Below are 27,615 nucleotides of genomic sequence, written 5' to 3'. Positions count from 1 at the left end.
ACCAAAATTTGACGGTTGTCACATAAATGGAGGTAATAAAGGGTATATCCATGTGTGACATGGTGAGTAGAAGAAAACTATGTAGTCAAATTTTTTTTTTTCTTTTGCCTTAACAGGAAAAACGATATCTATAGGCGCCTCGATGATTTGGTGTTAACATCTAAAGTGCTTGGCCGAGCCGTGACTGAAATTGATGTGTTTAATTTAGTAATCAGATGTAGTCGTCACAAATATTTATTAGGAAACATAATCTTGAACTTTGAGACTGACTCTTATCCATGTCCTAGGTTCATACATATATCTTGTAGAACAAAGGAATAGTTGATCACTTATCTAAGGGTTGAATCTTGATTAGATCAGAGTTCGGCAATTGCATTGCATGGAATTCTCTTTGTTGATTATTGAAGAAGTAGTGGACTACATATAGTTAATGACTTATCCAAGTGGAGACTATTGGAAAGTGTTGTGACATGTTCAACAGGGGTTTGGATGTTGGATGATGGATCTGTCCTGGAGGCTTTTCCTGAGAACACAACACAAAAGAATCGTTAAAGGACGTCCGGGTGTTCTCATGAGACGTCGCTCCGACGATCAAGTTAGTTTTCTGAGAGAGAGGATTAGGGTAAATTCAGTGAGAGAGAAGATGGATCCCTTCCTTGAGGAAGAAAAGATCCTTTTATGCCTGCTTCTAACGGATCGTGGGGACCTCGTCCAATGAGCATGAGACGTGACCTCCTCTGACTGGGAGGATCACGCCCACGTTAACTAACCGCCTGGTGACATCAGTTATAGGCGTCACCTAAGCCTCTTGTCACGTCCTAATTGGTCGTGGGTGAATGAGAGGATCATGGGGAATATTCTTTCCTCGTGGAGGAAAGTGAACTGTCGCCCTGGTGCTGGCTCACTTAGGCCGAGACCAGGTCTTGGCCAAGGTTCTGGCACAGTAACATCTCTGTTATGTTTTTCGTTACATTCAACGTGGTCGTTCGTGGTAACGTTAACAAGTCCCTTAGACCAGTAGGCTTCTACATTTGTGACGTTGCAGAGTTGTTCTGGTCTACCCACAGACACGTGGCGGGCTGCTATTGATAGCTTATGCACTTGGCAGGGCGAAATCACCGTTGTTCGGTGGTTTCATCATGAAAACGGTTCGTTGCCCCTTTTGTGGCATTTAAGGCTCTGTTCCTCCTAGCGTTTCCTCTTTACCTTCTACTTTTCTCTCTTCGACTTCTTGTTCTTAAGAAAAACCCTTTCAACCCTTTCTTCATATTTTTTCATGGCTACCACTCGCGCTTTGGGGAGAGATCTTACCACCGAAGAATGGGAATCTTTTGAGTTCTGATTCGGGTTCGTTCCCGAACACGGAGTGCAAATTCCCTACCCGATGCATCGCTTTACAATCCTCCTGAAGGCAAAGTCGGCATCCCAATCGCCTTGTTCGAGGCAGGTCTGCGCTTGCCTACCACTGATTTCTTCAACCTAATCATTCGGGAATATGGTTTTTCCGTGAGAGAGCTGACCCCTATCGCTATAAACAAGATAGTGGGTTTCGAACTCCTCTGTCGTGCCCTAGGCCGCCTGCCAACTGTTCCGGATTTCAAGCACTTCTTCAATGCCTCTACTCAGTCGGGGACTTGAACCCTTTCCTGCCGGCGGGGAGTCCCTACTCTTATCCACGATAAGAAGTCCAAGAAGAACTGGCAGGAGAAGCTGTTATGGGTGAACAACAATCTCGTGGTGCTAAGTTACCCGAGGGATAAGGTGTATATCGACCGTGCTCCCACACTGTTTGGTGCTGACAAGGAATTGGCTGATGTCCTAGAGAAGATCAGCATCAGCGGTGAAGATTGGCTTGACTGCTTCTTGGCCGCCGACGGAATAAGCGCCGCTTGGAGGGCTCGCGGGAAAGTGCCTGAGTTCTTCGTTGAGAAAGAGGGTATTTCTCTTGCTCATCTCCCCCCCTTTTTAAAAAAATTGGCAAGTCATGTTTAAATCGGCATTTTGGTTAACCGACGTTGTTTTTTGTTCTGTTGCCAGGTGTGGAGGAGGTTGTTTGTTTAGAGAAAGCTCTTTAGGGTCTGTTCGACGGTGAGCTTCAGTGACCTGACGTTGATCTGGTGGAGGCTCTTCCACCCCCATTTTCTGGCCGAGGAATCGAGGCAACTGTCGGTTCTGCCAGTGTTACCGGCGCCAGTGAGGATCCATATCCGCAGGACATAGTTGTCACTGGTGTTTCTCAGAAGGATCCTACACCTTCCGGGTCCCCGAGGAGTCTTCGGCGGGTCAAGAGGCTTTTTGCTTTCTTGGACTCCTATTCTGGTGGTCGAACCGAGACAGCCAGCAGCGGGCCTCCTCTTCGTAAGAAACGTAATCTGAGTTTCTTACTGGGGGTACCAAGGATTCCAATCGTGCCCCCGATGAAAGTCCTTCGAAACTGCTGGAGGGGGCACAAACCAGGGCGACTGAACCGCCCTGTCATACGGTAGAAGGAAGCACCGAGAAAACCCTGTTCCCACGACTGGGTCTTCGCTTCCTTGAGGTCTCGCTTCAACCTCTTCTGGTGAAACTGTAACCATCCCCCTTCTTGTGGGTTCTCATCCGGATGCCTATAAGCCAGCTTGGAGACTAACTTCCCAAGACCTTGTCTCCGATCACGACACCACCGCTCTCGAGTGGTGTCAGCACGCTTTTCCTCCTGCTACCACTGAGGCCCTAACTGTCCTGTCAGACGAGCACATGGCCGACGGCTTGTGATATGCCGCCGCCCAAGTGTCACCTTACTTGGTCGCGACCGCTAAACGTATTTCCAATATGGAGACCCTCCAGTCTGACTCTGACAGGAAAAGCATTGAATGCGAAGAGCTAAAAGCCCAGGTGGGGAAGTTAGAAGCCGACAAACGCAGCTGGGAGGGCAAGCAAAAGGCAGTGCTGCTCGAGAAGGCAGGCTTGGCGGATCAAGTGGTGAATCTGGAGGAAGAGTTGAGGCGCCTGAACGATCGTATGGGGGCCCTGAGTCTAGACAACGCCGGTTTGAGCAAGCGGACGGCAAAACTGGAGGTCGATCTGGTTGCTGAGAATGCTGCAAAAGGGGCGCCGGAGAAGGATGTTTCATGGATCCTTAGCGACGGGCTCAGTCGGGTGATGGATAGGGTGATCGAGAGCCCTCAATTTCTTCAAGACTTGGTTCAGGTTCGGGCGGCTTGTGTGGCGACAGGGGTGGAGCAAGGGAAGAGAGTTGCGAAAGAGCTGGTGACTACCGGGGAGTTCAATCCGGAGGTTGCGGTGGACGTGGCCACTAAGACCCAAGAGATGGAAGATGCCATGACGACTTTTACTGAAATCGATTTTCGCTGGCTATCTTCGCCTGGGCAGCTGGACATGGCCAGGCTCCGTGAGCTTTGTCAAGATGCTCAGAGTGATGGGTCTGGCCCTGTCCCAAGCTCTTCACCCCGTGATGGTAACAACTCTGCCCATAAGTATCGATGTTTATTTGATTTGTTTTGATGTAACACCTGTGAACACTGTTTTCTATTTCTTGCTTTTTTTTTGTTTTTACTGCCCTCAGTGGCAGTCTGAAAGTCTGGGAGTCCGACACCTTTGACAATGTTCACTTTATTTTTGAGGGTATGAATATTTGTTGTTAGCGCACATATTCGTTTCTTTGGCTGCTTCATGTGTGGTTTATGTTGGCCATCACATGGTATGTACACAAGGTCTGCTTATACCCCTGGCTGAGTTTTTTTGTTGGTGAACTCTTTATGCTTTACTAAAGCTGGTCTTTGAGAAATTTGTTCTAATTTGCTGCTGAAAGACCCTAGGTGTAGCCAAGATCGTCATCTTGAGGCTCACCCAGTTTTGTTTTTCTCATTAGTGGAAGGTTATGACTCTTCTACACTTATATCACATGTTCTTTCATATGTTGGCTATAATGTAACTGATGAACATGTTTTGGGGGAAAGGTTATGAGCCTTTTTGATGAAACCCCCTGGCTGCCACCTTGTAACGACTTCGCTCGTGTGATGTTGGATGATTAGTCCTTGTTGTCACATGGTAAATGTACATACACAACCTCTTTTGTTTAATTTTTCAAGCTTGAAAATAAGAAGCATCTGAATTGCTTTCTCTCTTTTTTCTAGTTTTAATGTTGGAGCGTTATAAAACTAAAAATGGTAATGTAATTTTTGATGGTTACGTTTACATATCAAAACTAGTATGAAATGCCTTTGCTAGCATTGAATCTACCTTTAACACTCGTTTTAGGAGTAAAAATGTCGCAAGCTCTGCGCATTCTAGGTTCTTGGAATGGCACGCCCGTCCTGAGCTTTTAGGACATAAGCGTCATTCTTGTGGGCTTTCATGATTTTGTACGGTCCTTCCCACGTGACACTGAGTTTCCCTAATGGTTCAGCATGGCTAGACTCGTTCTTTCTTAGCACCCATTCTCCAACTTTGAAGTTCTTGACCCGGACTTGGCGGTTGTAATAGTTCTCAGTTCGTGACTTGTACAGTGCTTGGCGCGTCTGTTCCGCCTCACGTTTTTCATCGAGCATGTCCAGGGCCTGGCGCCATCCTTCTTCGTGAGCTCCCTCCTCGAAACTCTATGTTCATAGGGAGTCGGCCACCATCTCTAATAGGAGGACTGATTTCGTCCCGTAGGTTAGACTAAATGGCGTTTCTCCCGTGCTTGACCTTGTTGTGGTACGCTATGACCACAACACTGTCGGGAGCTTATCCACCCAGGCGGACTTTGATCTGAGTAGACTTTTCTTCAAACAATTAACTATGGTTTTGTTTGATATCTCAGTTTGTCTGTTGGCCTGAGGGTGTGCCGCTGACGTGAACCGGCGGTGAATTTTTTTTGTCTTCACACCACTCTTTGAAGGGACTTCCTTCAAATTGTGTGCCGTTATCGCTTATGAGGATTATGAGAGTGCCAAAACGGGCCAAAATGTTCTTGGTCATGAACTTTATCATTTGCTTGCCAGTGACGGTGGCTAATGGTTCTTCTTCTATCCATTTAGTGAAATAGTCTATGGCCACTAGCAAAAATTTTACACCCCCTGGCGCCGGTGGGAAAGGTCCCACTATGTCGATTCCCCATTGATGGAAAGGCCAGGGGCTGGTAATGCTTGCCAATGGCATGGCCGATTGATTTTGGAAAGGAGCGAAGGCCTGTCATTCTTTTCACTTCTTGGTTAGGGCTGCAGCGTCGTTGTACACTTCCGGCCAATATACTCCTAGACGGAGTATTTTGCCCGTGAGCGCTCGAGCGCCTTCATGTGTCGTTGCATCCCTAGAATGGCTTTCCTCCAGGAACGTTTGTCCCTCTGTTTTATAGATACATTTTAGCCATGGTCTTAAATACCCTCTCCGGTACAGATGGTCGTCTCTGATTACAAAATGCAATGCCCTGATCTTGACTTTTCTTGCCTCATCAGGTTCATCCGGGAGTAGGCCATGACGTGAGTAATCGACATACAGTTTGGTCCATTCCAGTGTAGTCGATACCGTATTAACCTTTCAGTTATCGATACTTCTCTCCGGGAGCACTTCGACTAGCACTTTCTTTGTTAAGTGATCATAGGAAGTTGAGGCTAGCTTGCTAAAGGCATTCACCCTTGCGTTCTTTCCCTGAGAGATTTGTTTTATGGAAAAGCTTTTGAACGCGCCGGTTAGACTTCGGACTGCGTCTACGTATTTCTGCATCCTTGAGTCTTTAGCCTCATACGTTCCGTTTATCTGGTTTGTCATAAGTAGCAAATCACTGAGGGCTGCCAATTGCTTTGCGCCAACCTCCTTGGCCAGCCTCAGACCTGCCAGGAGTGCCTTGTACTCTGCCTCGTAGTTGGATACTTGGAAGTCGAATCGCAGTGCGTAGGTGATCTCTTCGCCTTTGGGGCTTTGAAGGATCAGGCCTGTGCCTGAGCCTTCCTTGTTTGCCGTGCCATCGGTGTACAACTTCCAAAGTTCCTTGTCGGCTTCAGGATCGAGTGGATCGACGGAGATTGTCGTCGGCACTCCCTTGATAGTATCTAGGATTTCGACCAGGAAGTCTGCCAGGGCCTGGGCTTTGATGCTAGTCCAGGGATGATAATGGATATCATATTCGCCTAGTTCGATGGCCCACTTGGCCAGGCGTCCAGACTTTTTCGGCCTCAGTAGAACTTGCTTTATCAGGTAACTAGTGAGAACATCCACTTTGTGGGCTTGAAAATATCTCCGTAGCCATCTGGAAGCATACACCAGGGCTAGGACCAACTTCTCTAAGGTCGGGTAATTGACCTCTTCCCTTGTAGGGCTCTACTAACAAAATGTATGGATATCTGCTTGCCTTCCCTCTCCATCTCCAACACAGACGAGATAGGTTCTTCAGAAGCTGCTAAGTACATATGCAGCGTTTCCCCTGGTAACGGGCAGGCGAGGTTCGGTAGTTGGTGTAAGGCATCTTTCAGTTGTTGTAATGCCGCATCTTCTTTTTCTGTCCATTTGAACTGCTTTTTGTCTAGGCATCCATTGAGTGTTTGGTATAGAGGAAGTGCCTTTTCTGCAGATTTGACAATGAACCTTCCCAGTGCCGTCAACCTACCGTTGATTTCCTGTACCCCTTGAGATTGTGGGGAGTTTTCGACTCAAGGAACTCCTTTATTTTGGTGGGATTGGGCAAAATTCCTTCCTTGGATACTTGATACCCAAGGAATTGCCCCTCCTCTACTCCAAAAATGCACTTAGTTGGGTTGAGCTTTGTTTGCGCTTTAGCTAGCATTTGGAAGGTTTCCTCCACATCATGGAGCAATGTTTCTTCATCGCAGATCTGAACTACGATGTCGTCGACATAGACCTCGATATTCCTACCAATTTGGTCGGCGAATATCTTATCCATTAGCCTTTGGTATGTAGTGCCCGCGTTTTTGAGTTCGAAAGGCATTTTTTGGTAGCAGAAGGTACCCCTCTCGGTATGGAAGGTAGTTTTCGCCTCATCCTCTCGCTTTATCCGTACCTGATGATAACCCTTGTACGTGTCGAGGAAGCATTTAAGTTGAAAACCGTCAAGCGATTGGACTTTCTGATCGATCTCCGGGAGAGGGTAGCAATCCTTTGGACAAGCGTTATTGAGATCTGAGTAATCAATGCACATCCGCCACGATCCGTTGGATTTCTTTACCATGACAGGATTTGCTATCCATGATGGGAACATTACTTCCCGGGCATTCACCAGGTCGGCCACTTCAGCGTTTATAGCCCTGTTCCGGTCTGCCGCCTGTCCCCTCTTCTTTTGCTTTACAGGGTTGCTTCCAGGCGCGATATTGAGGTTGTGCTCTATAACCTGTCGATCCACGCCTATCAGGTCTGTTGGTTTCCAGGCAAAAATGGTGGAGTATTGCTTCAAAAGTGCTACCAGTCGTGCCCTGGTCTCGCCTGATAGGTGAGCGCCAATTCGCACGACTTGTTCTAGATATTCCATGTTTATTTGATGTTGTTTGGTTGAACCTCCCTCCTTCGACTTCTTTGGGGCTCGCACCAATTCGGGAGCGGCTGTGATCTGGTGGTAATGTTGTGCCCTGGTCTTTGTGGCGAGGATCGTCACTGATCCTTGGCGTCTGATGAATTTAACTATGCCATGGATCGTCGATGGCACGAGGTGTAGTGAGGAGATTGTCGACCGTCCAGCAAAATATTGAGTTCTGCTGGAAACCGGATCACAGAGAATTCAAATGTTCTTGTGATTCGATCCCTCTCATCGTGACTGACCAACGTTAAGGGCAGCCGAATAGTGCCTATTGGCCACAGACTGTGACCGGTGAACCCCGCTAATGGTCCTCCGGTTGGGGGCCATAGCCCTTCCTTCCACCCATCTGGTAGTTGCCTAAAACAATGCTCATAGAGTATATCAGAGCAACTACCATTGTCGATGTATATTGGATGGATTTTCGTGTTACGAATGAATCCAAATATGAGGAGTGGGTCTTGCGGATCCCAGTTCAGTGGTCTGGGATCTCTACTTGAAAAACTGATATTGAGTAGATTTCTCGAGAGTACCTCTATCTCGTCCTCCGCCTGATGAGATGTGTTTCTCTTACGAGGATTAGAGATAGTAAGTACTTCCATGCCGTCATGCAGAAAATCGAGATGTGATATCACCGTCTGAGGTGATGAACCGTCCGATGACAATTGTCGGAAACTGCTCTGGAGTACTGGCCCCGTAACCGGTGAGATCTATGCCATGAGCACCTGGATTGGAGTCTGTGTCTTATAGTCGCGGTGGTGTCCTCTGGTTATCGCCAACGGTATTTGAAACAGATCTTCTACTGCAGGCGTAGGTACTGTTGGGCTTAGATCGTCGTTTTGCGAAGAACCAGTGTCGTTAATTGGTTGTATCACTCTGAGGATATATCCAGATGGCACCAAATGTTGTGACATGTTCAACAGGGGTTTGGATGTTGGATGATGGATCTGTCCTGGAGGCTTTTCCTGAGAACACAACACAAAAGAATCGTTAAAGGACATACGGGTGTTCTCCCGGGACGTCGCTCTGACGATCAAGTTAGTTTTCCGAGAGAGTATTAGGGTAAATTCAATGAGAGAGAAGATGGATCCCTTCCTTGAGGCGGAAACGATCCTTTTATACCTGCTTCTAACGGATCATGGGGACCTCGTCTAATGAGCATGAGACGTGGCCTCCTCTGACTGGGAGGATCACGCCCACGTTAACTAACCGCCTGGTGACGTCAATTTTGGGCGTCACCTAAGCCTCTTGTCACGTCCTAATTGGTCGTGAGTGAATGAGAGGATCACGGGGAATATTCTTTCCTCGTGAAGGAAAGTGAACTGTCGCCCTGGTGTTGGTTCACTTAGGCCGAGACCGGGTCTTGGCCAAGGTTCTGGCACAATAACATCTCTGTTATGTTTTCCGTTACATTTAACTTGGCTGTTCGTGGTAACGTTAACAGAAAGAGTGTCCAATATGATTAACTATTGGTGACATTTCTAATAATAACAAAATCTTTTGGGGTTGTCTTCATGACCCAATTGAGCATAAAAGAATTTAGGAGAAATTAGTTTATTAATTTCGCATGGCTTAATAAATTAATTAGAAACTATTTTGGAATTAATTAAGAGTTAGTTAATTCAAGGAGTTGAATATTGGTAAATTAAAAGTTAGTTAATTGAAATATTCTAGAATCCCTAAAAGATAAGGATGTGGAAGAATTTTAGGCAATCCCACATGGGTTTGGAGATGCTTTGGGGCTAAACAACTATAGCCTAGAAATAGGGTGCTAGGGATCAAACCCTTTTGCTCATTCCAAGGCTTGAACATTTTGTCCTCCTCCCCTCTTCTCTATTTGAGGTGATTGAAGTTTTGATCTAGCCTCTCTCCTAGTTTTCTTTGTTCTTCTCTTTGGTGCACTTGGGTGTGAACCAAAATAGGGATTATGGTTTGAGTCTTTTCATCCAAAAAATGTGGAAATAACAAGCCCTCAAGAAAGGACATTATTGACTACAAAAAGATGTATGTTTTTTCTATATTTTCTTTAGCCGAGTACTCTACCCTTCAGTTAGCAACCCAAATAGAAAATGGGTACATAGATACAATCAGAATAAAACAAAATGATGAAATAAAGTGCATAAAAAAATTATAATCTATTTGGAACATAAAAATGACTAAATCATATGAAAAAAAAAAATCCGATAAAAAAAAAAGAAATAAAGAAATGGAAAAAAAATGCTAGATCATCCCCTATTTCTATGTTATCCACCTTTTTCAATCAAAAATGCGGGTATCAAAGCTAATCCAAAAAACCAATAATTTGAATCAACGAAGGTAAAAAAAATCTCATGTTGCATGAACACATAGGAATATTTGTTTGTTTCCGTCGCGCAATATCATGTATTTAGACGTAGAAAACCTATCAAAAACCACATTTGGCTTGAAGCCTTTGAGCAAAGGATTTGGTGACCTTAATTAGATATACATTGCTAAAAGCATAGTTTGTAAGGAAGAACCTTAATTCCTCTAGACTAGAAAATATTTCCCTAAGATGTGGTTTCATCGTCTTCCAATGAACAGACAGGTCATGAACGCCATATTTGCTAAGTTCTTCATCAACATCCTCCTTCATTTCCCTTTAATTACCAGACACGCTTTCTTCTTTAAAGGCTTCCTCATCATTATTCTGTCTCTCCTTGTAAACACGGACATGGCAAAAATCATAAAGGAATGCATCAAAAAGAACCTTTAAATGTTGAGAACTTGTTTGTTCATCAATATCACAGTCATCTAATTCATCATCAACCACAAATGCTTTTCTCTAGTTCACTCGATGTTCCTGACTATAATACTTATCCCTACCACTGTAATAAACGAGAAAAAACTAAAGTAAATGAAAAAAAATATATTGTTTCGATAATGAATACATTGTAAAACCCAAACTCTTAAAATGAGTACCTTTGATTTATGGGTATATCATAAGGCTTGAAGTTGAGCTTTTTGTATGAGATTTCATATTTTAACCGTTAAGCTTCAATTGTGGGACAATGTAAAATGAGTTATAGAGGTTATAAGATAAAACTGAATAAAAAATTGTCAATACCACAATCTATGAAGTTTTTAAGGGTTAAAGGGGAAATCAATTAAGCTCTTATGAATCAAATTGATTATAGATGACCTTAGTGTTCACTGTTCAAGATGATGCATCATGTAGCATGATTATTGGGATTTTAAAGTATTTTGAGTGAAAAATCAAATGGACTTATTTGGTTGGTTAAATGTATGATTTGATCCTTAATAATTAAGAAAGTGTTCACTGTCATTGATTTGGAGAAGTTGCTTAAACTTGAATGGTTGTATTGGCAAAAAAAATACAAATATGCTTATTCCTCAAAAGTAAACGGTTTTTGTGAAGTTTCCCACTAAGACACAGTGTTGTGACTAAACAACAACTCATTCATAATTCTAAAAGTATATTACTGTATCATACAAATTAAAGAACAAAAACTTCAAACCATGCATGCATGCACTTGTTCCTATCAACAATATAGCAAAATACTGAAAACCAATGGTTTTTACTTTTAAGCCCCATCCAGAATCTAAACGCTTCATCAACCTGAATTTGCTGGACTTTGAAAACCTCTCTTGAATGCTTTCAATGCTTTCTGCTATGCCTTTTGCCCTTCCTCCGACTTCTACTATCATCGGAATCAGATTCCGATTCCGACTCCGACTCTGATTCCGACTCCGACGAATCCGAACTACTATGCCGACGGTGTTTCCTTTTCCTCGGCTCTTTCACTTTCTTCTTCTTGTCCTTCTTACTTCTCCTCCTCCTATCTTCCCCGGAATCAGAATCCGAACTATCACTCGAATCGCTCCCTTCAGAAGAACCCGACCCTGTACCCGATTCCGACTCACTAAACACCGAAGCCTCACTATCACTCCCAGATTCCGATTCCGATTCCGACCTCGACCCATGCTTCCTTTTCTTACTCTTATCTCCACCCCTACTCTTCTTCTTCTTAACATTCCCATCCCCTTTCTCCTCTCTCCCAACCTCCGGATTATCCAAATCATACGAAACTGGGGCCCGCATTCTCAACTTGGGATTTTTCAATTGTTGTGTTCTAGAAGGTCGGGAAATGTAAACACGTTCGTTTTTGCATTCATAAGTCCAATGCCCCGGTTGAAAACACTTTTGGCAATTAGTAGCAGTTGGTGTTGAGGTTTTGAGGTCTTTTCTTTCACCAAGTCTTACTTGTTTTTCAGTACTCATGAGATACATTTGTCTCTTTGCTTCTTTCCTTTCTTGCCATCTGCTTGGCCCTTCTTCTTTCTGCCCGTAGGCGTTCACGTTTCGGGCGGCGGCGGCGGCGGCACGTTCCGCCTGTGATCGGCTGAGGCCCTTGGCGGCCGAGAGTGTTGCCGCCTTGATTCTCTCGGCGGCGTCCTGTGTGCCGCCCTTTTCTTCTTTCCCGGACATGGTGGTTGTGTGGTGGAACAAGAAGGATTAAGATGAATGGAACAATGAACCTTGGAACCTGAAAAAAGATTGTAATGTTATTGTTAGAAAAAAAAATAGATATTGATAGAAGCAAAAGCTTTGTATGATGGAATCAAAGAAAGAATCTTTGTTTTAGCCTGTTCTATGTCCCTAGAAACTTTAATGGAAGCGAATATCCTCTCAATTGGCAAAAAATTTAGCAGTCTACAGAAAGCCTAAATTTGGGCATAATCTCATGGATTAAAAGATTCTAAAGAACCATTGTAATACAATAAGTGTGCACAAGAAAAGAGATATATTGATAGGAATCAGTGTTCACATATGTCAGAGATATCATTCTGTAGACAAAATCAATCCGAATGACAACATATATATTGTGGTCTGAATACTATCAATCATGGTGTAGGGGAGATATTAAAGATGAAGATTGTAAATATAAGTTTGAGACAAGATGCTGATGAGTAATTAGCCCCACAAATTGATAAAAACGAAGAGCAACTTAAACAAAAATACTCTAAATGGCTAAGTGATTCCTCTCGTCAAGTTCCAGAAAAGTTCAGACATAAATTATTCACATCACATAGCTCATTAACACGCAGAACCATTTTATCTAAAATGAAAGCCAAATAATAGTACACCTAAAATCATCTGAGAACTCAAACACTAAACCTATTCCAAATATTCATTCACTCGTTGAAACCCTAGAAACGTTACGCATCTTTATGTAACAACAAAAGCAGATCCAACAACCTCCAGATATAAACACAGTAACATGATGGAGATACGCAGATTTTATTATCATATCGATTCAGAGATGAAACGAGAGATGCATACCTTCGGTAAGCGAGAGGAAATCTGCACAGAGAGAAAGTGAAGTAACGCAATTGGGTTTTTTATTTGGAAACCCTATTTTAAAGTTGACCGTTGCGTACTTGCCCCCCAAGCACTTGGCCGGGTTTGGGTCATTTAAAGTCGGATCTTGAAATGGATCGGATGTGACAGGTCCAATCATGGTTGTGATGTATCATCTCATTGTTTATATATATATATATATATATATATATATATATATATATATATATATATATATATATATATATATAAATATAAAAGATCAACCTCCATTAAATATAACATAAGCATCTACTTTCATCTTGTTTTTAGATAGGATATATATATATATATATATATATATATATATATATATATATATATATATATATATATATATATATATATATATATATATATATATATATATATATATATAAAAGATCAAATAAGAACCTCTATAAAAATATAACATAAGAATCAACTTTCATTTTTTGTTATATGAGATCTACACACACTATATACATTCTTATATGGTTATCTTCTTTCTCATCACAAACTTGAAGAACACACAAATATTACCACCAGTTAGCCACCAACCACTACCCTTGATTGTCGCCTCCTACTGCCGGTGAACCGTCGACGAACCACCGCCACCAGATCCACAAGCTCCGGTTGGCTCCAGATCTACAATTTCAACTTCAGATCTACGATTTTCCTCTTTAGATCTACAATTTCAGCTTCAGATCTATGATTCCCCTCTTCGGATCTACGATTTTCATTTTCAGATCTACTATTTTCGACTTCAGATCTTCGATTTTCTCCTCCAGATTATGAGCTCCGGCGAGCGGTGATAACCACCACCTTCCTCCGTCACTATCAATCGCCACCTCGTCTCAGATCTGGAGTCAAGAAGCTGTTTCAACTTCACTTTCTCTCTCTAAAAAGCAAAACATATCAGATCTCGTGCGGTTTGGTTAGATCTGATAGTCGACCTTATCACCACCGACCACCGCCTAAACTAGCTACTGTGCTTCATCAGAACACCAAAAAAACGTCACACTCTACTCCGAAGTCCATATGTAGTTCGTTTCTAGATCTTTAACGTCCATATCTAATGGAATACAAGAAAAATTCTCCAATTTGCTTCGCTGGAACAATAGATCTGACGGAAATCATCGCCAACAGATCTGACATTTAGATCTGATGCTACCACTGTCGATGTGACTCCACATCTACCACAACTAACGTCGCACCACCATTTTTGTTGCTTACCATCAGTGCTAATGGATCTGAAGCAAGGGAACAAGATCAAATCTGGACATAAGATGCATTGAAGGTGTTTGATGAAATGCGTCACTGAAAACAAGGTATGTTTTTAAACTTTGAATAATATGAAATAAGTTTCTAAACTGGTTTATTAATTTGTAAATGAAAGTCTAGATTAGTTTCTTAAGCTGTGAATACGTGTTTTTTTTTATAATTATTAAGTTATTAATGCATAGATTTTATACATATCTGTCTGTTTCAACAAGAAAGAGTTTTAAGCTATGAATGCATGATTTTTTTCTAAGTACTAAGTTGTGAATGCATGATTTTTTGTAAGTATTAAGTTGTGAATGCATGATATTTTTCATAAGTTTTAGTTGTGATTAAATGATTTTTTATAAGTTTTAAGCAGTATATGTATGACTTTTTATAAGTTTTAATGTGAGTTTAAACGTGTTTTTATTATATTAGTGTTTTCTCAAATAATGTGAATTTGGGTTTTTTAAGTTGTGAATTGTGATGAGTGTGTGAACTACTATCTAATACAACCTCCAACGCTCCAAACATCATCAGATGTAATTTTTAACCTATAAATATATTCTATTAAACTGTGTGTTAAAAATAATAAATATTTTAAATACAATCATATATTTATTATTTTTCTTAATAATAAAACACAGGGTTTATTATGATAAACAGAATTGTGTAAGGTTGTAAAAAGAATTTGCAGGTAAAAACACGCGGATCTTTTGTGGATCAAGTAAAACCCAAATCTGGTTCATTTCATGTGAGCTGTGATATAAAGTTAGAGAGAGACTGTCAAGATCATTCATTCAGTCGTTTAGATCAAAATTGGTTAGGGTTTTGTTTTTATATCTCTCTCGTTCTTTCATCTATTGTAATCAACATTTTTGTTCTACTTTGTATATACATCTGTTAGATGTGTTGTAGGATAGATATAGTTTAAACTTACTGGAAATGAAAACTATCGCCTGTGGCGTAGTGCTATGACAAGAGGTTTAAAAGCTAGAAGTAAACTAGGGTTTGTAGATGGTACTCTTACTCTTGGGAAAACCGAATAATCTAAAGCTTCCAAATGAGAACGTATTAATGCTGTTGTGTGTAATTGGATCTTAGGATCAATATCTGAAACTATATATGCTAGTCATGTGTATTCTGATAAAGCTGAGGATATCTGGAATGAGCTTTTTGAAACTTATAATAAAGCTGATGGTTCTGTAATCTTTAATATCCATCAACAAATTAATACTTTAAAATAAAATGGCTCCTCTCTATCAGATTATTATAATAAACTTGATTCTTTGTGGAAAGATTTTGATGGTTTAACTAGCTTAACTGAATATGTGTGTGAGGCTGCTATAAAGCTTAATGATCACTCTAAACTCATGAAACTAATGCAATTTCTTAGTGGTCTTGATGATGTTTATAATCAAGTCAAGAGTCATATTTTCTTAATGGAACCTTTACCAAATGTCAAATCTGCTTTTTCTATTCTTTCTAGAGAAGAATCTCTTCAAAAGAATGGTTCTCTTGGTTCCTCTAGTTCTTTGAAATCACAGGTTTCAGTTTTTAATAGTAAGGTCAATGACTTTAAAAAGGCACAGGGTCAGGGTCAGGGTAGATCTAGAAATCAGGGACTACAATGTAAAAATTGTGGTCTTAAAGGTCATTCTATTGATAGATGTTATAAGTTGATAGGATATCCAAAGGATTTTAAACCTAGAAACGAGAATAATAGTCAAAATAAGACTTTTTCTGTGAATTCTTCTTCTGTTGGATCTAACAGCAGCATCACTAATGTACCTTCTGAGTGTGTTCATAATGGTGATTCTCATTACCTCACTAGTGAACAGTACAACAAATTCCTTCGTCTCATCAATGAGAACTCTACTAGTGAAGATGTTACTGCTACTGCTAATATGGCAGGTACATCTATTTTTCAGTGTTGTAATTCTTTTGTTAGTTCTGATAACTCTCAAAGTTGGATAGTAGACTCAGGGGAAAATCAACATATGATATCCTCTGAGTCTCAACTTAGAGATGCAGTGGGTGTGTCTGGTCTTAATCTTCTTGTGAAGCATCCAAATGGATCTTCTACTCCTATAAACAAAATAGGAAACCTCCAGTTGTCTTCACATCTCACTTTATTTGATGTCTTTGATGTTCCTGATTTTAGTGTTAATCTTTTGTCTGTACATAAGCTATGTAAAGATAGTGGTTGTGAAATTGTTTTTTCTAAACATAATTGCAAAATTCAGGATTCAATATCAAAGGAGATGGTGAAGAATGGTAGAGAATCTGGGGGGCTGTATTACCTTGATTGTATCCCCTCAGGTAATTCTATTATTACAAATAAAACTAAGTGTTGTGTTTCTAAACTTACTTGGCACAGTAGACTTGGTCATCCAGCTGATCAAGCCTTGAGTTCTTTAAAAGAAAAATTAAAACTTGGTAATGAATCTCTTCCACCTTGTGATGTTTGTCATAAGGCAAAACAAACAAGAGAGTCTTTTCCACATAGTCAACACCAATCAACTAGACTTGGTGAATTGATTCACCTAGATGTTTGGGGGACCTTATAGACTTGCTTCTGTTGAAGGTTTTAAGTATTTTCTGATTATAGTGAATGACTTTACTAGGGCCACTTGGGTTTTTCTCTTGAAATCAAAAAGTGAAGTTTTTGGATGTTTTAAATCTTTCGTTAACATTCTTCAAAACCAATTTAGTGTAAAAATCAAATTAATACGTACTGATAATGGGACAGAATTTGTTAATAATCAAATGAATTATTTTTGTTTTGAAAATGGTGTTATGCACCAAACCTCTTGTGCTTACACTCCACAACAAAATGGAGTTGTGGAAAGAAAGCATAGGCATATCCTCAATGTTGCTCGTTCACTTCTGTTTCAATCTGGAGTCCCTGTTAAATACTGGGGAGATGCTATTTTGACTTCTGTTTTTTTAATAAATAGAATGCCTTCATATGTTTTAAATGGATTGTCTCCCTATGAACTTGTTTTTAAAAGGACTCCTAATTTTGATCATTTAAGAGTCTTTGGTTGTTTATGTTTTGCTGTTAAACTGAATATCAATGATAAGTTTTCTGAATGTGCTGAGAAGTGTGTTTTATTAGGGTATTCTTCTGATAAAAAGGCTTATAAGCTTCTTAGCTTGGATACTAATTCTTCTTTTGTATCCAGGGATGTGAAATTTTACGAGTCTGTCTTTCCGTTCAAATTAAAATCAACTTCTGTTGACAAAATATCAAGTAGTTTTGGCCCTAGTGATCCGTTTTCCTGTGATGTTTTTGACACTAATAAATATCTTAATGATTCTATCAATCTTGATGAACTGAGAATTGAGTCCCAGTTGGATGGTGCTGATGCAGCCACCAACCTGGATGATGTCAGTACTAGTGGGACTATCAACCGTAGTGGCGAGGCAATTGTGCCTCCTACTAGTTCTTCAGTTCCTTCTTCCTCAAGTGTGTATGAGGAAAGTAGTCAGTCACATTTTTATCCTTCAATTGAGCAGTCTATAGGTGCTTCTAGATCTAGGCGTGAGTCACTTATGCCAGTTAAGTTTTCTGATTATGTGGTTGAAGGGAAATACAAATATGGTATTGAACGAACTATTAATTACTCTTGTCTTTGTTCAGAAACTAAGTGTTTTATTTCTAATCTAAATAAAACAATTGAACCAAAAACTTATAATGAAGCATTGTCTGATCCAAACTGGGTTAAGGCGATGAATGAGGAAATGGAAGCATTGCATAGAAATCACACTTGGGAAATAACTAAGTTACCTAAAAATCGAAAACCAATTAGTTGTAAATGGGTGTTTGTATCGCCCGCGTTTCCAGGCTATGCATTATTGTTGATGTAATAAGTCTAGGTTAACCTTTGTAACTCTTTTGAAGTATTAATGATGAAATATTTGAGTATTATGTGTTTTATGCTTAGTTGTGTGGCTTAATTGAATTAAGAATAAAATAAGCGTCAAAATTAAAGTGTGAGATAAACCCGATATCTTTACATAAAGTTGTAGTGGTTGAAACAAGGATTCCGAATATATAAAGAACGCCGAAATCCGAGTTATAACGAAGAAGTTATGACCTGTCGAAGTTTCGCGACAGAACCGGCACGACGCTGAATGACGTAAAATATGAATTTAAGATAGAGCGATATCTAGCCTTACTGATCTAAATGGAAATTGTAGAGTTCGTTAAACCGAGAGCATGCATAAAAAGAACGCCCAAATCTGACTTCGTATAAGGAAGTTATGATTTTCCGACGTTTCGACTTAGCGGTATGCAGCCCGATTACTCGATTTGAGATCGAGCGGTTTATAGCCGAAACAATCTAAACGAGAATCGAAGATCTCGTCGATAGTAGTCCAACGGTAAAAAGACAGACGAAAACGGACGTCGGATGAAAAAGTTATGAATTTCTAACGGAGTTTTCCTGTCCCGGCCTACTAAAAATAATATAATAAAAATATAATAAAAATAAATTCAAAATTAGCCGACGGAGTCTAAACGAGAGTTGTAGAGCATAATCTCACCTACGTGTGCATATAAAGAACGTCGAAAACGGAGCTCGTATGCGAAAGATATGAATTTCTGAAGTTCGGGGCACGAAATCCGATCCTGTGTCAGAACTCACGACGTGAACACTGTGTTCACGACGTGAACTCAGGAAAAACGTCACCTGCACTCTGTCAGACCCCACTTGTGATGACGCATGCAGTGACGATCAAGCCTCACGACGTGAGACCTTAAAACTCACGACGTGAACCCTGAAATCTCAGCCTATAAATAGAAACCAAGGGTCAGCCGAGTTTGGTTGCTCATCTCTTACTCTCCCACTCCCGATAATCTCTCTAAGCCCTATTTTAACCCCCCGAAGCCCCGGTGTTCATCACGAGACCCGAAGCGAGTCCCGAAGCCCGAAGATCCCGAGAAGAAAAGAGTTTCCGAGCCGAAGCTCTGCCTACGAGAAGCCCGGTGTGTGAAGATCTTCCAGATCTACCGAAGAATACTACTTCTACAAGCCGTAGTGCTGTCCGATCATCTTCTGATCAAGTGAGTGTGTAGTTACTTTCTTCTAACACATAATTATGAAGTATTTTATATGAAATACGTGTTATGTGTATATTTGGTGATTATATGTGTGAATGTATATTCACTTTCTTCTATCTATCTCATAGATATGATTTATTCTCTATGAAATACGTATTATGTGTATGTGTCTCATCTGTTATTTGTAATATGTATTGAATGAGAATGCTATACAGGTTTTAAACTATGTATAAAAATATATATTTTTATCTACTAATATGTCGGGTAGAACATGGGTAGATAATTGATGTGTGATAAACAGATGAGAGGCCTCAATGTTGTTTTTGATTCAGTCATCTAGCGGAGTTTAGATGACGACCACAGACTTTTCTAGACAGTCCTGTGGAACGCTAGCAGGCTCGCCACCTGTAGGTGTTAATGAACTTGGGTGTTCATTCGTTGTACTCCATCCCCCTCATGGTTGCCTTATTTGACTTATATTGCTGAGGAACCCCCGAAGCATGTGTTGTCGCCCCGATGAAATATTCTTAGACTAGGTCCCTTATGTTAGTTGTCTTAGGGACGTAAAGTGAGAATAACGGGAATGGGTAATTGGGTTATTGTTGGTTGGTGGAATTAAATATAATTATTTATTGTGGGTTGAAAACCCTATATGCTCACCAGGCTCCCAAGCCTGACCCACTCAGTTTTCTTTGTATTACAGGTAGTGGCGCCAGAGCATAAGTTGGATGACTTGTCAAGTTATTTTTGGATTATAGACCTGTTGTTTTATATAACTGTTGTAAGGTCTGTATTGAAATGTTTATGCTTTTGGTCTGTTTATCGGAACATGACATCCCGAGTTTTGTTATATAATGAAAATACATTTCTTTATGAAATGCTTTGGTAAATCTTATTTTATCATATTTCGTTTTGGGAACAAATTCCGCAACTCTTTTAATCAAAGGATTACTCTGAAATCATTTTAAAAGCATAAATTAAACCGGTCTTTTCTGGCCGTGATTTTGGGGATGTCACAGTGTTCAAAATTAAATATAAGTCAAATGGTGAAGTTGAAAGGTATAATGCAAGATTAGTTACAAAAGGATATAATCAAAGAGAGGGCATAGATTTTGAAGAAACTTTTTCTCCAGTTGCAAAAATTGTAACTGTTCGGATTATTATTTCATTGTCTGTTAATAATTCCCGGCCATTATCTCAATTGGATATAAATAATGCATTTCTCTATAGTGACCTTTCAGAAGATGTTTATATGTGTTTACCACCTGGTTATTATTCTGAAAATGATTCTAGGGTTTGCAAATTGACTAAGTCCTTATATGGTCTTAAACAAGCCCCTAGAAAATGGAATGAGAAACTCTGTGCTGCTTTGTTTATGTTTGGTTTTCAACAAAGTGTTAGTGATTATTCTTTATTTGTTAGGAAGTTTGAAAGTTCAATTACTGTTTTATTAGTATATGTTGATGATATTATCTTAACTGGAAGTCATGAATCAGAACTCAAAAGGGTCAAAGATTTTATGAAAAGTCAATTTTTGATTAAGGATTTAGGTATTCTTAAATACTTTCTTGGGATAGAAGTTGTAAATATTGAGAATGGTTTATGTTTAAATCAAAGAAAGTATTGTCTTGAGCTTTTGCATGAATATGGAATGCTTGGGTGCAAACCTGTAAATACACCTCTTGAAACTAATTTTGTAATAAGTTCAGGGGATTTTGATAAAAGGGATGAATTATTGGATAATAAAACAAAATTTCAAAAGCTTATTGGAAAATTGATATATCTTACTGTTACAAGACCTGATATTTCTTATGTTGTTCAAGTTCTTAGCCAATTTATGCACAAACCAAGAAAATCTCATTTAAAAGTTGCTTTTAGATTGTTAAGGTATTTGAAAAATAGTCCTGGAAAGGGTATTGCTTTGACTAAATCTGATGGCTTTGAATTAAACGGGTTTGTTGATGCATATTGGGCTAAGTGCTTAACTACTAGAAAATCTATAACAGGTTATATGACATATTTTAATAATTCTTTAGTTTCGTGGAAAAGTAAGAAACAGTCTACTGTATCAAGGTCATCTACTGAATCTGAATATAGAGCTCTTGGTTCTATCACTTGTGAAATAATTTGGATTTTAAAGATTTTATTTGAATTGGATGTTAAAGATATTATTCATGTATCAGTTTTTTGTGATAATGACTCAACAATTAAGTTAGCACTTAATCTTGCTTTTCATGAAATGACAAAACATTTTGAAATTGATCTTCACTTTGTTAGAGAAAAATTTTCAAATGGAATACTAAAATTAATAAAAATAAATTCTTCTGATGAAAATGCTGATATTCTTACTAAGTCATTGAGTATTAAACAACACAATTTTTTGTTAAACAAAATGGGTCTTATAGATGTTTTTAGTAAAGAAAAATAATAAATATTTTGATTGAGGGGGGATGTTAAAAATAATAAATATTTTAAATACAATCATATATTTATTATTTTTCTTAATAATAAAACATAGGGTTTCTTATGATAAATAGAATTGTGTAAGGTTGTAAAAGGAATTTGCAGATAAAAACACGCAGATCTTTTGTGGATGAAGTAAATCCCAGATCCGGTTCATTTCTTGTGAGTTGTGATATAAAGTTAGAGAGAGACTGTCAAGATCATTCATTCAGTCGTTTAGATCAAAATTGGTTTGGGTTTTGTTTCTATATCTCTCTCGTTCTTTCATCTATTGTAATCAACATTTCTGTTCTACTTTGTATATACATCTGTTAGATGTGTTGTAGGATAGATATAGTTTAGGGTGAGTGATAATCTTGAGAGTAGATTAGGGTTTTTTGTAGTGAGTTTTCTGGTGTAAGTATCGTGAAAACCTTCGGTTTCTTAGTCCTTAAACGAGATAAGAAATGAAGATGTTGGGAATGTTTGATTTGTCTATTTTTATCACTGTGAATTTGTGTATTAAATTGTGAATTAAATGTATTAAGCTGTGAATTAAGTATATTAAGCTTTAATTTTTTTTTTACGAATTTTATGTTTACTTCTGAAATATGAGATGAAAAAAGCATTATACGTAGATTTTATTTTCTCTATTTTTGAATACAATATATAAAAAATTGTGAATATTATGTAAATTAAAATTTGAAAGAAACACTAGCCCACATATCTGAAGGTATAAATGTAAGTTTTAAGTAAAGAATATGAATGTGAATGTATACTTTTTGTGTATTAAACTGTGAATCTGATATATTAAGCTGTTAATTTTGTGTAATAAATTATAAATTGACTGTATTAAGCTGTGAATTTATTGTATTAAGTTGTGATTTTTTTTATGAATTTTATGTTAAAATATGAATATTTGTATTAATTTTCTTGTGAGTATTTTTTTGTGGAGTGAATATGTAAGAATGTATTGGTTTTTACAATTGTTCAATTAAACTCTAAATTAGTGAATTAATAGGTTTATTAAACTGTGAATATAGTATTTAAGCTGACAATGCATGATTTTATATACATATTTGGTTTGAAAGGAATGATTGTTGCGACGTTGACATAGATGGTTGGTGCTAACGTGTGGTACTTGGTGGTTGTGTTAGAGTTTGAGTTTGACTCCCCTAAATTAGTGAATTAGTGATATTATGATTGTATTTAAATTGTGAATTTAATGTATTAAACTATAAATGGACTGTATTAAATTTTGTATTTTATATAATTTTTGTGTTAAAATAAGAATCAATGTATGAACGAAAATATTAGACTATAAAAATTACAATTTTCCCCATTTCGTACCAAAAGGACAAAAAAATTAGGATTTTAACATGTTTAATAAATATTGTGTACATATATTACTTATAAAATGAGGTTCTTACGGTTCTTAATCTTTTGTGATTCTCATTTGAACCACTCCTTATATATATATATATATATATATATATATATATATATATATATATATATATATATATATATATACTAGACGAATTCTCACGTGTTGCGCAGCCTAGGTTAAAAATATATTGTTAAAATGTTGAAAAATATATGTTTAAAATAGTTATGTTATTGACATTAACTTTGACATAATATTTTGAACAATATTATTCATTGACATCAACCCATCTTCCTCATTAATAAAATTAAATATAATTATCTATTTAATATTTTTTTTAATAATTGTTATGATTGATTAATTAAAATTTTTACTTATGCGATTATTTTCTAATTTCAATAATGATGTTCATTTAAAATACAATTTATTTGTTGTTAATGTTATGTAATTTATAAATTGATGTTATTATCATTTAAAATTATTATTCTTTGGTTTTAAACCACTTATTATTATTAATAATTTAAAAAAGACTTTTAAGAAACACTTAATATTACTATTAAAATGTGAAACATACACTAAATAATAAACTGATAAGATAGACAATTTGCATTTCAAAAGAGACTTGCATAATAATATGACATATCCATGATTTTTATAATTTGATTTTATTATTTATAGTTATGGTTCATTAGTTTTAAAACCACTTATTATTATTAATAAACGAAAGAAAACTTTTAAAAGACACTTATTATTATAATTAAAATGTTAAACATATACTAAAATATAAAGTGATAGGATAGACAATTTGCATTTTAAAAGAGACTTACATCTCAATTCACAACTATTGATCCAAAGAGTTAAAGCTCAAAAACGTTTCGTGGAGGTCAAAGTGGTTAAGATAGGAAATATTGTAAATCAAAACAAATTGCATATAAACAATTAATATTTTGGTTAATTTACACAACTGTGTAATGGCGAGTCTATGTTTGCCGAAGGTGACTTCTATGATCCATCTAAGAGCATCCACAATGGTGAGTTTAATGGGAAGGTTGAATGAGGTGACTAATCTAGGTTTCATTCAATGGATGAAACTCTACCATTATGAGATGTCACTTTGGCATTCGATGGATTTGGAGTTCAATGGCCATTAAACTGTTCAATGGAAAAAAGAAAAGTTTTTAATTCTTAAATATATAATATTAATTATTTTTCGTAATATTCTATTGAACTTTATAGGGTTCAATGCATTGTAGGAAAAAATGATAGAGTTATATGGATTGTAAAAATATGATATGTCAATCTATTGAACTCTATGAAGTTCAATGCATTATGGATGCCTTAAATTTATAAAGTTTATTAGAAATTACATACCAAAAAATTTAGAACCCATCTTAAAAAAATTAAAGGACCAATCTTATAGTATTTGGCAAAATAAAGGAAGGAAAAAAAGGTACGATGATAGAAATTCAAATTATAGCATATTTGGTGACTGGTAGAAGTCTCACATTCACTCATAAAAAAAATCGTGAAGAGTCTTCTATTATAACTAGATGTTGCATCTTTCATAATTAAACATCATTAGGTTTGTTGAGCATCAACTAGCTTTACTCGAAGTTTAAATTGATTTTAGTCAAAAAGTTTCTAGTTGAACCGGTCCGATGAACTTAGTTTTGTCTTGAACCTACATGGTGAAACTTAGGTAGGAACCATATGGTTTTTCTATAGACTAGTCATTGCCTCTGTGAATCAATTTATTTTAATAAACCCATTCAACTTTGATAAAAAAATTTCATTACTCAAATAATCGGCATAGAAATATAGTCAAATATTCAAATAGTCAAACTTGTGTGGTTTAGAAAATATTTCCAATTTATAGTTTACCACGGCAATAACAACTAAAATATAGTTTTCTTGTATATTGCCCATTTAACCACGTTTCATTTCATTTTTTTGTAGTACCAACAGTGACATAAAAAACTCTAGGGTAAAACACAATAATTCAGTTTTTTATATCATTCTTGGAAATTTATCGAAGTTGGAATATATATCTGGCCAAACTTGGACCGCACCAGTAATTGAAACTTAACTATCTTCGAGATTTTATGTTTCATCATCAAAAACGACCTTTTGGCTTTTGCGATCATAGATCAAATGTTAGTTTCTTCTTCGTCATCATAGCCAATTTATAATAGAAAGCCGGCATGGCAAATTGGCAACTACAACTCAAACATTACATCCTAAATATATAAAGACGAGAGACAGTCAGCATCAATCAATATATCAATCGTATTAGTTATTTGTTTGTAGATCTATTTTTAGCTGTCTACTAACAAGCCCATACATACACACCACAATCACTTTGAAAACAGACACAGAATTGAAGAATGGAGACAGTGGCCAAAGCTGAGAAGAAGCCTCATGTCATCTTTATCCCACTACCAGCACAAAGCCACGTTAAGGCGATGCTCAAACTAGCGCAGCTTCTTCACCACAAGGGACTCCAAATAACCTTCATTAACACAGAGTTCATCCACAAGCGTTTGCTCAAGTCTGGTGGTGTCCACAGCCTCGATGGATCAAATGGTTTCCAATTTGCAACCATTCCTGATAGCATTCCTCGCAGTTCTGAAGATGACGATGGTGTAGAACATCTCCTTCATTGTGTTGAAACCCACTTCCTGACTCCTTTTCTTGATCTTGCAACCAAACTCTCAACTCCTCCAACTCTTATCATCTCCGATGGCTTCATGTCGGTTTTCACCATTGATGCTGCACAAAAGTTGGGAATCCCGGTCATGCTCTACTGGACGCTTGCAGCTTGTGGCTTCATGGGTTTTTACCAGACCAAATCTCTCATGGAGAAAGGACTTACACCACTTAAAGGTTTGTTTTTCTATGTGTGTTTGAGATATATATGGGCCTTCTCATGTATATGTAAAACATGTAATAACAGCTGTCATTCATGCAAACAGATGAAAGTTACCTGACAAATGGATTTTTAGAAACCGTTGTTAATTGGATCCCGGGAATGAAAAAAATCCAGCTTAAGCATTTACCGACCAATATCCGGACAACAGACCCTACAGACAAACTGTTTACGTTTTCTATGGAAGCTACACAAAATGCCCACAAAGTCTCATACAATATTATTCACACGTTTGACACATTGGAGACTAGTCTTGTCGATGCTCTTTCGTCCATGATTCCTCATGTTTACACGGTTGGTCCAGTTCAGTTACTTCTTAATCAGATTCCGGCAAAGGAAAGACAAGCTAAACTGTCGAATTTCAATGGATACAGCTTATGGAAAGAAGAACCAGAGTGTTTGCAATGGCTCGAATCCAAGGAATTAAACTCTGTGATTTATGTGAACTACGGGAGTTCAACAGTAATGTCTTTACAAGATCTTATGGAATTTGGGTGGGGACTTGCTAATAGCAACCATTATTTCCTTTGGATAATTAGATCGGATTTGGTTGTTGGAGAATCCGCAGTTTTGCCTCCTGAGTTTGAGGAGGTTATTAAAAAGAGAGGTTTTATAGCAAGCTGGTGTCCACAGGAAAAGGTGCTGGACCACCCTTCGGTTGGAGGGTTCTTGACTCATGGTGGTTGGGGTTCCACCATCGAGAGCTTGTCCGCTGGTGTACCAATGATATGTTGGCCTTATTTGTGGGACCAACTGACTAATTGTAGGTATATATGCAAGGTATGGGAGGTTGGGATGGAGATGGCGAAAGATGTGAAAAGGGATGAAGTTAGTAAGCTTGTACAGGAGTTGATGGGAGACAGAGGTCACATGATGAGGAATAAAGCCATGGAGTGGAAGGAAAAGGCTCTTCTGGCAACCGCTCCCAATGGTCCATCGACCTTGAACGTGAACAACCTTGTCGAGGAAATCATTATGTTGTCAAGAAACTAAAAGAAATGTGTACATTATGTCGTTAAGATTTACCATGATATATATATATATATATATATATATATATATATATATATATATATATATATATATATATATATATATATATATATATATATATATATATATATATATATATATATATAGAGGAGGGTTCAATTGAGAAAAAAAAAGGTTGAGAATGGGGGAATCATTCTCAGCCAATCATTTAATTAGCATCTTAACATAAAATACAAGGTGGCAAAATTGTAAATATGATATGATATCATTCAATCACAGATACATAATTGTGGATAATTTGATAACAATTCAAATTCATTACTACTCGATCGTTCATCATCCAAATTTCTTCTTCAACCTTCAACGATCATCTAGATTTCTTCAATTAAATCATCGATCAACATCATCCAGTGTTAATCAATCATCCATCTTCGTCAAAAACACGTTCATCAACATCATTCAATATTAGACAAAAAAAATCGTTTTTGGTTCTTTCAATCCAACCTTCAATTATGCTTGAATTCGAGCATATCTTCAGCATTTACGATTAATTATACTCCCAGTGTCATTAGATCAACATCATCGATAATCAACAACAATTTCACTTCATATCATTCATTCAACATCGATCATCAAACAAAACTTCTAAATTAAGGTTAGAAAAACGTCAAAT

At 37.8% G+C, this 27,615-nt stretch overlaps 2 protein-coding genes across 2 annotated transcripts; one reads left to right on the top strand and one right to left on the bottom strand.

The window, feature by feature from the left end:
- Positions 1–10,921: 10,921 nt before the first annotated feature.
- LOC145120997 (zinc knuckle (CCHC-type) family protein) lies at positions 10,922–12,926 on the bottom strand. Its single transcript, XM_079056779.1, has 2 exons — positions 12,828–12,926; positions 10,922–12,030 (listed from the first exon to the last, which is right to left on the bottom strand). The coding sequence occupies exon 2, from the start codon at positions 11,970–11,972 to the stop codon at positions 11,142–11,144; it is 831 nt and encodes a 276-aa protein (XP_078912905.1). The 5' UTR covers positions 11,973–12,030; positions 12,828–12,926; the 3' UTR covers positions 10,922–11,141.
- A 12,395-nt stretch (positions 12,927–25,321) lies between these two features.
- Positions 25,322–26,942, top strand: LOC145120266 (UDP-glycosyltransferase 85C2-like). The gene is made up of 2 exons (XM_079056083.1): positions 25,322–25,906; positions 25,996–26,942. Exons 1-2 carry the CDS (start codon positions 25,408–25,410, stop codon positions 26,940–26,942), a joined length of 1,446 nt encoding a protein of 481 aa, XP_078912209.1. The 5' UTR covers positions 25,322–25,407.
- Positions 26,943–27,615: the final 673 nt, after the last annotated feature.

The sequence above is a fragment of the Lactuca virosa genome, chromosome 6, assembly GCF_052849685.1.
Source record: "Lactuca virosa cultivar CGN04683 chromosome 6, Lactuca_virosa_CGN04683_v6, whole genome shotgun sequence".
NCBI lineage: Eukaryota > Viridiplantae > Streptophyta > Magnoliopsida > Asterales > Asteraceae > Lactuca > Lactuca virosa.
This window is presented reverse-complemented; position numbering and strand designations above follow the sequence as displayed.